The following is an 11,037-nucleotide window of genomic DNA, read 5'->3' as shown; positions in this document are numbered from 1 at the left end:
ATATGTAAAAAACAGAAGCAATGAATGAAGCACGAAGCTGGCAGCACAGGATGAAAAATTAGATTTAAAAAGGGGTTTTAGAAGTCCAGTCACTTCCTAATAGAATTTCAGGTATTCTGAATAGGTTTTTGAAATTATGCCTCATTACATAGAGTGAAATCTCATTTCGCTGTGAAAATAAGAGAGTTTGGGAGCAAAATCTATTCCCTTAATATTTTCGGTGTTTTCACTGATTTAATACTCACTCTAAAATTTCTTCCTTACAGTGACACTGTGTCCTAGTTCAGCAGGTGGCACCAGTTTATCACTGTGTGTGTGTGACCAAAGCTGTGTATTCCACACCCTCTATTCATTTCCCAAGAACTGTTAACAATGGACCATTTGCAGCAGCTGCCCAGGGCACACCTGACTCCTCAGGGATGTGAACTGGGTGTGACAGACACCTGTGAGATAAGAGCTGTGATAACTCCCCTCCGGGAAGTCGTTGGCACCTCCACACCCAGCCTGAGGTGTCATGTCTGCTAATGGGCCACCAATGATTCCAAATACCCCCTGACTCGCAGAGTGAGATCACCCATGGTGTACTCCCCGCTCTGAGGGAGGTACTGGGTAGTCCCACTTGGACCTGAGGGGATATAATCTTGGGGGGTTTGGGACTTGGGGAACCACTTGTTGGATCCAGAGGAGGAGCAGAACCTCAACAGGAGGAGACCACCACTCTCAATCAGACTGCAAACACCCCTCTTCACTGGACTGCAACCATCAGCTGCACCAACAGGTTTTCTACCTCCTTTTGCTTTGGACTTGGAGGAAACCACGTGGGTCTCAGCACAAATCCCTTTGTGTTTGTGCCCCGGGGTGCTGGGTTATACTTCTGGGGTTTGTGGGTTAAAACCAATTTCTCTTTGTGCCATTGCATTTATTGTAATATTGTTATTAAATTGTAACTCTGACTTATAATCTCTTTCGTGTTGGATTCATTTCTCCTGCCAGTTTACCTTTAAACCAGCACACATCGCACTGTAAATGAGCAAGTGTGAGGCACCCTGAAAGCAGACACTGTGAGTCTGTTGCAGTGAAAGCAATGGCAAAATAAAGATTTTACGTTTTCACTGCAAGTGCTGATGGATAAAAGTGTCCCTTGGTGTATCTCTAAGCATGCTTGGATTGCTGCATTGCTTCTTAACTGGCATTAAACTCCAAACATAATGAAGGCTGCAGTACGTAGTCCAAGAAATACAAGCACACATAGCTATGTATAAATGTATACACACACATTTATGCAACACCAGAGTATATAAACAATCCTGTCAATAATAGTCAACATAAATAATGTAAAATAAATAATCAACCTTTAAGTAATGTTATTGATGCTGAAGGGGTTTTTGAATTTTTGATTTTTCATTTTTATAAATTTTAGAAGTACTTGTAACTGTAGTAAAATGTAGATTTGGTGTGCTAATATTTCTAACAGCTTAAGTTCAGTGTTTATGTATCCTAATCCCTGCCATTTATCAGTAGCTCAAATTCTTTTAGTTATTTGGTCTTGTTTCCAAGGTAAAGAACTGAAGGATATCAGAAGGCCTGCAGAATGAGATGTAAACACGGGGCAGAGTGACCCAGAAATCAGAACACTGGAAAAACTCCAGGAGCCTGAGGAAGAAGAGAATGGTGAAGAGGAGGGTCTCACCAACCTCAGACTCAAATCCCGGGGCGTGGAACAAGGGTGGGACCAGGGGCAGGATGGGGCTGGACTGAGAGGTGATTGGATAGATCATATTACAAAACCCATAGAAACCAGTGTTTGGCACGTGCATGTCACCATGTATTCCTGTAGGCACTTGGCCTGATATTAAAGTACTTTACTTTTTATCTTATCCCACATTAACCTGGCTCAGAGTCCTGCTTTGTTGGGGTCTCTCATGGCATCATTATCGAGATATTATTAGAGGTAGTCTTTAAAAAGCTACTCTTCTGAACTCTTTTAATGTAAGACAATTCATTTCAACTCATTCTAAATGAAAAGCACTCTTGCATTCAGAATACAATTCCACATTAATGTAACCCATTCAGTATAAATCGACACCCAGTTGTATGGCCAAACTTCTAGAACAAAGATTTGGGAAGGGCTCTCCCCATGTGGGTGTGCCCTTCCAGCCTGTGCAGTGGATGTTTTAGGTGAGGCACAGCGTGCGCAGAACTGGCCCCACCGTTTAAGTCCTGAGGTCCATCTGCCACGGCCGAGCGAGCTTGGACAGTGACAGGGAAGTCCTCGGGACTGTCACAGCCCCCGGTACTAACCGGGGCTGACCCTGCTGAGCATCCAAGATCTGATGGGATGGGATGGCAGGGAGGCATAGAACTGCCAGGGGACAGTGCCCACTGAGACTGGAACTCAGGGCCTTGGGATTCAGATCACGGAGTGCTCTCCTTTACACCACGGGACCACCCTGCCCCCAGCTGTACATTGCAGTGAATTTCCTGCCAGTCGCATGCAATGCCTGTGCAGGGGAATGCTGAGGGCGCTGTCTTGCTTCCAGTGCTAAGGATGTGACACTGGAATTCTATGCCTTAACAGGTAGATGCCCAAGGTGGACTGTCATTTCCCAGAAATCTTTCAAATGAGATTACTGTGGTTTACTTTTTATTTTCAAAGTTATGTTGAATTTTGACTTGTGACCAGGATTCAAACATGAGTACACATTGATTATCAAATTATAAGATCCAAAATTTTATTTAAATAGATTTTCTTTCTACAAAAATATAGTTACACATAATACTCTTACTATTTCCTGTAGTTAATTCAATACACAATTCGCTGAAAAGTTTTACAATCTTCCAAACAATGCCTGTTTAAATTTCAAGTTATTCAAATGGTAACTTGTAGGCACTTCTCATTGAAAAAAATATTAAACATAAGTTATGCTACATTAAGGCTGAACACACTTATATTAAGTTTTCATAATATTAAGTAGTTCCTATGGACTTCTTTAACTACTTGCAATGAATATTGACAACTTTCCTTCAGTTATAGTTTCCCTAAAAAATTTACCAGTGTTTTTAGTGGAGTTGAACACTGTGCTCTAAATATTTTTCAACAACATCCTTATTTTTACTTCTGATGAAATTTTTTATACATTTATGCTTTAGTCCCTGAGACAGCCTGTAATGCCTTATCAATTGTTTGTAATAAACATTGTTGTCTCACCAAAATAAGGTGAGATTTTTATATATGACACATTATTCGAGAACATTTTATAGAAATTAAAAACATAATTGGGGTCTTTATACTTTTTTCCTATAAAGTTCTAAGAGTTACCTCAACTCTTTCATAATACACAGTATTAAGAATTACATGGGTTTGGAATTGGTCTTTTTACCCAGTTCTTATTTTGCTGCTGTCAGCCTTGTTTTCAAACAATCCATAAGAGGCGACACATCAAAAATGGTTTGTTTTCAGTTTTCAGATGTCTTGATAAGTACCTGAAAAAAAAATCTTATTATTTCCTAAAATCTACAGAAACATTGCCTAAGACATTAGCTTTTCCCTTCTTGCAGCTATGGCTACAGTTTAAGGCTGCAGTCATTCTCTACAGTGACCTCAGATGAGTATTTTCTACTTAGAGGCTCACTGATATTCAAACACTTGGAAACACTTGAAGAATTAAAAATCACATGTTCATCTGAAAATGTTGACGTAATATAATTAATACACAAGATGGTGACTGAAAAAAGCTTTTTTAATCAAGACCTAAATCCTACTGACTACACTTACAGCACTGCAAAACTGGAGAATAATCCCATTTGAGCAATTCCAGCACTGTCTATGACATAAATTTAACTTCTCCCCTAAATAATTAATATAATTCTCCACTTCTGTGAGTTTTTCCACAAAATATTACTTTCAAAATTAAATAAAATTCATGCTTATCAATGCTATATGATTGGAAGAACCAAAACTCACTTAATAATAAAAATGCTTTTATTAACATGCATACCTCACTAAGCACTGCCCAGACAGAGGAATCAGAATTGATGGATAAACGAATAGCCTGTATTCTTCCTATCGACTGACTGATGCTGCCTTCTGCAATTCCATTTTCAAAAGCCCCTAAATAAAAAAATAAAACAAGATCCATACAGATATATGTTAGAATGAAATACCCTTCCAAGCAAACTTATGCAAAAACTCTAAATTACAAACTAGAAATTAAATCTAGATATTATTAAAAGAAACATTTGGGAAAAAATCTTTTGGAAAAGGTCAAACAGTAACAACTGAAAACTAAAGCTAAGAATGATAAATGAATTTAAACATGCTAGTAGTAACCATATACATGTGGCACATTATTTTTAATAATAATTTTAAATAATCAGTTTAAAAAATCAATTTAAATAAATGTCTCTGCCCCTCCTTCCTCTTCAGAGGACTCAGCATGGTATCCTTCCCCTCCTTCTCCACTGATCTTGGTGTCTTCAGAGCTGTTTCCCTCACATATTCCCACTCCCCTCCTCAGCTCCCACTGCTGTCACACAGGGGAGTTTTCCCCCTCTTAAAAATGTTAACCCAGAGCTGTGACCCCCATTGGGCTTGGCCCTGGGCAGCAGTGGGTCCATCCTGGAGCTGGCTGGCCCTGGCTCCATTGGGCACAGGGGAAGCTTCTCACAGAAGCCACCAGTGGAGGCCCCCCCACTACCAAACCTTGCCACACAAACCCAATCCAACCTGTTAAGACTTTTCAGGCACTGTAATTAGTTTGTTTCTTCTAATTAGATGTCTTAGCTTTTCCCACTGCTGGTAGGGTTCTTATTAGTTAAACCAAAACAGGATAGTCATTAGTGAAACATCATACACTGTATGATATAGCAGTGCAAAGAGTTTCTTTTCCTTACTAATTCACCTTGGAATGTTGAGTTTATTAAAGAGTTGATGAAATTCTCACAAGCAGAAACATTTTATATTTAAGAACAGAATTTCTGGTTTTGAAGTGACAATAAAAAATTTACCTATTTTTAAATATCCATCTTTGGTTGCTGGGTAGTTAAATTTATTTCCATTATCTACCGGTTGTTTTCTTTGCATTTCCTGTAAAAAAAACAAAACAAACCAACAAACAAACCCCCACGAAAATAAAATTTTCAGAAATATTTTCTAGGGTGTGACATTTGATGCTGAACATCATTCTTAAAACGAAATACAGTTGGAAATTAGAGACTTACATCAGCTGGCAACACTTCCACAGTAGTGTTAAACAGTTTATCACCAGGGTGCTCCATGTTTCCACTTCTAAAGAAGTACCTGATGATAAAGGTATATTATTTCCAGGTATTTTATACTCTAGAAAATTTCTAGGGAAGTAATTCTTTTTGTTTTGAAGGAAAGTTTCAGATACCTTTTCTTTAAACAGTTGTGGGCTATAGAGATCAGAAACAGGCATTGAAAATTTATGATTTGTGACCAAACCATAATAGTGGCTTTTTATTTTAAACAGAACAAACATTTAAGCCATCTTTCTCTGGAATCATGAAAGCAAGTGTTCCCCTTTTTCAGTGCTCAAGTTCCAAATGTATTCCCAGCTTTAAGTGGCTAAGGCAGATCTGCCCTCTGATCTATTCCTATTATGGTATGACCAAGGTGAGATGGGCTTCTGGAAGGCAAATGGCAACAAAAGCTCCTGTTTCTACTAAACCATACACTATGTGTGAGGAGAATCCCCCTTTTTATCACTACTGAACAATCCAATAGTTTCCTTTCAAAGCAATGAGCAAGAGCACTGACAAAACAAAAATCCAAGTAAAAACATCTATATAAGATTTAAAAATAAAATTCCCTGTTAAATTTCTGGCATTAGAATTCCTAGCAGTTTAGATCCTGAAAAAGTAACAAAATTTAAAACATCAACCTCTCTTTTCTGGTACCAAACATTCAAGGCCTAAGGCCACCAAATATTATAGGATTAATAATACATTTTCACAGGTTATCACCAGCCATTAGACAATACCATATGTAAGTCACCTTCATCCAGTACAGGTTCCCAGTAACAGAAAAAAGCAAAAATACAGGCTACCCAAGTTTCCTAAAGCATAAATCAGTTAACTAACCATTGATCACAGAACACCAGTGTTTATTGTAACAACTGTCATTTAGTCCAGCTCACTAGGTGGAGATGCAGACTTAGAATCATAGAGTCAATTGGGTTGGAAAAGACCTCCAAGATCATCAAGTCCAACCCTTGGTCCAACTCCTGTCCCTTTACCAGATCATGGCACTCAGTGCCACGGCCAATCTCAGTTTAAAAACCTCCAGGGATGGGGAATCCACCACCTCTCTGGCCAGGCCATTCAAGTGCCTGATTACTCTCTCTGGAAAGAATTTTTTTCTGATCTCCAACTTCAATTTCCCCTGGCAGAGCTTAAGCCAATGCCCCCTTGTCCTATTGCTGAGTGCCTGGGAGAAGAGACCAACCCCCACCTGGCTATAACTTCCCTTCAGGTAGTTCTAGACAGTGATGAGGTCACCTCTGAGCCTCCTCTTCTCCAGGCTAAACACCCCCATCTCCCTCAGCCTCTCCCCACAGGACTTGTGCTCCAGTCCCTTCACCAGCCTTGTTGCTCTTCTCTGGACTCACTCCAGCCCCTCAATATCTTTCCTGAACTGAGGGGCCCAGAACTGAACACAATACTCAAGGTGTGGCCTCACCAAGGCAGAGTACAGGGGAAGGATCACTGCCCTGGTCCTGCTGGCCACGCTATTTTTGATACAGGCCAGGATCCCATTGGCCTTCTTGGCCACCTGGGCACACTGTTGGCTCATGTTGAGCTTCCTGTCCCTCAGTCCCCCCAGGTCCCTTTCTGCCTGGCTGCTCTCCAGCCACTCTGTGCCCAGCCTGTAGCGCTGCAGGGGGTTGTTGTGGCCAAAGTGCGGGACCCGACACTTGGCCTTATTGAACTTCATCCCATTGGAATCAGCCCATCTCTCAAGTCTATCCACATCCCTCTGCAGAGCCCTTTTGCCTTCCAGCAGGTCGACACTCCCTCCCAACTTGGTGTCATCAGCAAATTTGCTGATGATGGTCTCAATCCCCTCATCTAAATCATCAATAAAGATGTTAAACAGGACTGGACCCAACACTGACCCCTGGGGAACACCACTAGTGACACCATGCAAACAGCCTTTCTGCTGGCAACTATAGAAATAAAGCTTTCACTAGCTCTGCTGATGAATCCTTTGTGAATTATCATGAGAGAGTGTAAATATTTACCTGAAGAAATAAAAAGAAAAAAAATAAGAAGCTTTCTAATTACCAATGAAGAAATGCATTTCAGGAGGGGAGTTCAAGAAGAGAAGCAGATAAGTAGAAAATTATGGACTTTTTATGCAAACAGCTGAGCACTGATGATTTTGAACAGACTGAATAATTTCCAAACTGGATATATGTAGGTTTCCATACTCCATATCATGCAATACTTACTTTTCAACTTTTAGTGGATTTAAAAAGGTGAACCTGATGTAGTCACCTGCCACTGGAGCTGAAGCCCAAAAACAGTCTTCTCCTTTATAAACTTTTTCCAAGGTATATTGCTGGTATATTTTTAGGCTTGTATCCACTTTTGCAGGTGGATTATTATGTGATTTATGCAGCACTGTTTTACCAAAATCTGTATCCTGTTGGATATAAGGAAAAGTAATTTCACTCATACAATGAAAGAAAGTGCACTCATATGTGGAATTACTTCAGGAAGCTATTCCAGAAAATAATTACCTCAGTGTCAAAAAAATATGCAATACATTTTTAATAGATATACTCATTTCAGTGCAATCACCGGGACTCGTAGAGAGAGCTGTACTGATTATGTCTTAGTTGCCAAACTTTAAAAGTAAACTTCTTCACAGCAGCCTATTTCATAGTTGTCTACTGCCAGAACATGTGATACCAGTCTCTGCTAAAGGGGACATGAATCTGTAGTCTAAACCAATACAGAAATTCCAATGACCTTGTGACTAGTCCTGATGGCACCATCAGGAGATCCCTGAAGTCTGGTGCATCATTGCTCTTGTCCTTATCGGGTATGTGGTTTGCCCTCCAAACTGTCCCTAAAAATCTATGGCCATCACGTTAGGCACACCCTTGTTCTACCAGAACACCTTCTTAATAGTCCCTCATATTGAGAGTGTGAACTTCTCAGCTAAAACAAACTATCACAGCTGCTTCTGTCTGTATGGAGCAGAGCACATGAAATCTTGTGTTGGGAAGAGGGTTCCTACATGCCATGGAATGCTCCTGTGAGTGGTGCAATTGTTCAGATTAGAGATGCAAAAATGTTTGTGGAGAAGCAGTGTGCCCCAGCAGCAGCTTAGATGCCAGATCAATATTCTCCATCAAATCTGTAAACCAACGTACTTGGATATGGAAATGTCATCCAATGCCAAAGATGGGATCCTTGAAACTGATTTAAGAAACAAGTCAGAACACAAGCATATAGTTTAGAAATGTGGCATTAATTTCTTACTCTTACTTTCAAATTCTGTATCTTCCCAGCCAATGATGAATAAGTTCCCATATGCTGAAAGAGAGATGGTTTAGCACGGATACGTAACTTTGCCTTTTCCTGTTCACAGTGTGTCTGGAAAGAAAGTAAAGAGGAGTAAAGCCTTATTTAAGCCAAGGAGAGACAAACTAAGTTCCATAAGGCAATTTCACAATGCAGTTGAGGGTATGGGTCCAGGCTTTTTATCCATATTTAAATGAATAACCCTTATATTAACAGTTCACTTGTATCAGATATGCTGTTTCTAGAACAAAACTCATAATTCCACTTGTGGTTTATGTAGAACTGAAGGCTCAACCACCAGTATTTCAGAGACTTCTTCACTGTATACCACAAATCACATCCCAGAGTGCCTAAAACAGACCTCAAGACTGAAAGTGATTGATTTTTTAAACTGTTTCTGGCAAATTTTATTTTAACTCTTAGCCTTGCCATATCATTCTAATTAAAACTATTTTGACCAAAACCGATTTTCTTGAGATATATTCTGGCTACACTTCAATCTTTATCATTTTGGCTCTTTCTGCTGTGTCTGAGAGTCTTATAATGTACTGGAAGTTATGGATGTTTTATCATATAATTAGATAAAGCCCTTAAATACTGTATTTCAACCACACTTGTGACATGACATACACAAAGGAATTAAATAACTGTAATTGCTACTAATGTCTGAGTTTCTTGATTTTTAAATGATAGCAAACTACTTCTTTAAATGTAATTTTTTCTCTCAGTATCTACAGAGCATCATAGTTTGATACAATAAAGCAAACATGCCACAATAATTAATGAGACCATGAAGCATAATAGCATGGAACAGAGCAAATAGCTACAATGAGACTCCCTGGCTTTTATTCTCAGTTCTGCCACAGAATTATTATATGAGCTTGGAAGACCATGCAATTTCTCTGTATTCCAGGTCTCATATCTTAGAATTTGAGAGTGCTTTCAGTTCTATAAGGGAAAAACATTACATAAACTATATCAATGCCTTCTAAAACTAGAAGTGATAAAGTCTTCACTCAGCTGGCTTAAATATCAAAACTCATGGGGCATTTATGATTTCCACAAAAGTACTAACTGAAAGTTCAAAACCACCTGGAAAGCAAGAACTAAGTATTTTTATGTTAGCCCACAGCAGATGTTCAGCAAAATAATGTAAAAACACAACACACACAAACTGTTTTACTAGCAGCTGTTTCTTTGAAAAGCATGCTATGCTTTTGCTAAAGAAAAAAATCATTGTAAGAAAAAAAGTGATCTTTCTACTGACAGGGCTTTCAGTTCATCTCTTGTAGTAATGCAGTCTTCAGCATGTCTGCTTTTATGCCAAGGCAGCACTATGGAAAGAGCAACAGCAGAGAATAATCAGTAGCACAGGGCTGATCATTTCCACAGGCGTGGTCATTTCTGCAGAAGCTGAGACAAGACTCCTGGCTGAGTCACAGCTTCCACTCTTGCAGCCTGTTAGTCCCCACTGCACATGGTGACACTCACCACTGCGTATGATCACAGAACCACAGAATGATTTGGGTTCAAAGGGACCATTAAAAATCATCTAGTTTGGACCATCCTGCCATGGGCAGGGACACCTTCCACTAGACCAGGGTGCTCAGAGCCCCATCCAGCCTGGCCAGGAACACTGGATCTGGCATCCACTGCTTCTCTGGGCAGCCTGTGCCAGTGATTCACCAACCTTCACAAAAAATGTTATCCTTCTATCCAATCTAAACACACTCTCTTCAGTTTAAGACCATTGCCCCTTATCCTGTCACAATAGGCCCTGGTAAAAAGACTTTCTCCCTCTTTCTTAGAAGCCCCCTTTAGATACTGGAAGGTTCTGTAAGGTCTACCCCAGAGCCTTCTCTTCTCCAGGTGGAGCAACCCTGAGTCTCTCAGCCTGTCTTCATAAGAAAGGTGCTGCAGCCCTCTGATCATTTTTGTGGCCTCCTCTGCACCTGCTCTAGCAGAGCCATGGCTTTTTTGGCACTGGTGACCTCAGGGTGGATGATGATTCATAGGAAGTAAACATCATGAAATTTCTGAACTATGCAGAGATCTGATGGCTCTGATCATAACAACCTGCCTTTTCCAATTTGGTGAGCAGATGTAGCTGAACCTTGATATGTTAATAGTCAGTCCAGGCTGAAAACCTGGACAAGTGGGCAACTAGGAATTCCCTGGGGTTTAGTAAGACAAAGGCCAAGATGCTGCATCTGGGTTAGGGCAACCCCAATATTGATACAGGCTGGGGGATGTACAGATCAAGAGCAGCCCTACCAAGGACTTGGGGATGCTGGTGGATGAGAGGCTGGATATGAGCTGACAATGTACTTGCAGCCCAGAAAGCCAAGCGTATCCTGTGCTGCAGCAAATGAAATGTAGCCAGCAGGTCGAGGGAGATGATTCTGCCCCTCTGCTTCACTCTGGTGAGACCCCACCTGCAGTGCTGCATCCAGCTCGGGGGCCCTCAGCACAGGAAGGACTGAA

General features: G+C 40.4%; 1 protein-coding gene across 2 annotated transcripts in view; it reads right to left on the bottom strand.

The window, feature by feature from the left end:
* Nucleotides 1-2,703: 2,703 nt before the first annotated feature.
* MGAT4D (MGAT4 family member D) overlaps nucleotides 2,704-11,037 on the bottom strand; it is a 35,618-nt gene continuing 27,284 nt past the window's right edge. For both annotated transcript variants that reach the window (XM_071555708.1, XM_071555709.1), the window contains 6 exons: nucleotides 8,518-8,625; nucleotides 7,473-7,666; nucleotides 5,221-5,299; nucleotides 5,008-5,086; nucleotides 3,999-4,111; nucleotides 2,704-3,483 (listed from right to left, as the gene is read on the bottom strand). In XM_071555708.1, coding sequence (XP_071411809.1) covers nucleotides 3,457-3,483; nucleotides 3,999-4,111; nucleotides 5,008-5,086; nucleotides 5,221-5,299; nucleotides 7,473-7,666; nucleotides 8,518-8,625 — 600 coding nt within the window. In that variant the 3' untranslated portion in view covers nucleotides 2,704-3,456. The remainder of the gene's footprint in view (nucleotides 3,484-3,998; nucleotides 4,112-5,007; nucleotides 5,087-5,220; nucleotides 5,300-7,472; nucleotides 7,667-8,517; nucleotides 8,626-11,037) is intronic.

Source organism: Pithys albifrons, chromosome 5, assembly GCF_047495875.1.
Source record: "Pithys albifrons albifrons isolate INPA30051 chromosome 5, PitAlb_v1, whole genome shotgun sequence".
Classification (NCBI taxonomy): Eukaryota; Metazoa; Chordata; class Aves; order Passeriformes; family Thamnophilidae; genus Pithys; species Pithys albifrons.
The sequence above is the reverse complement of the archived record's forward strand: the minus strand, read 5'-3'. Positions and strand labels throughout refer to the sequence as shown.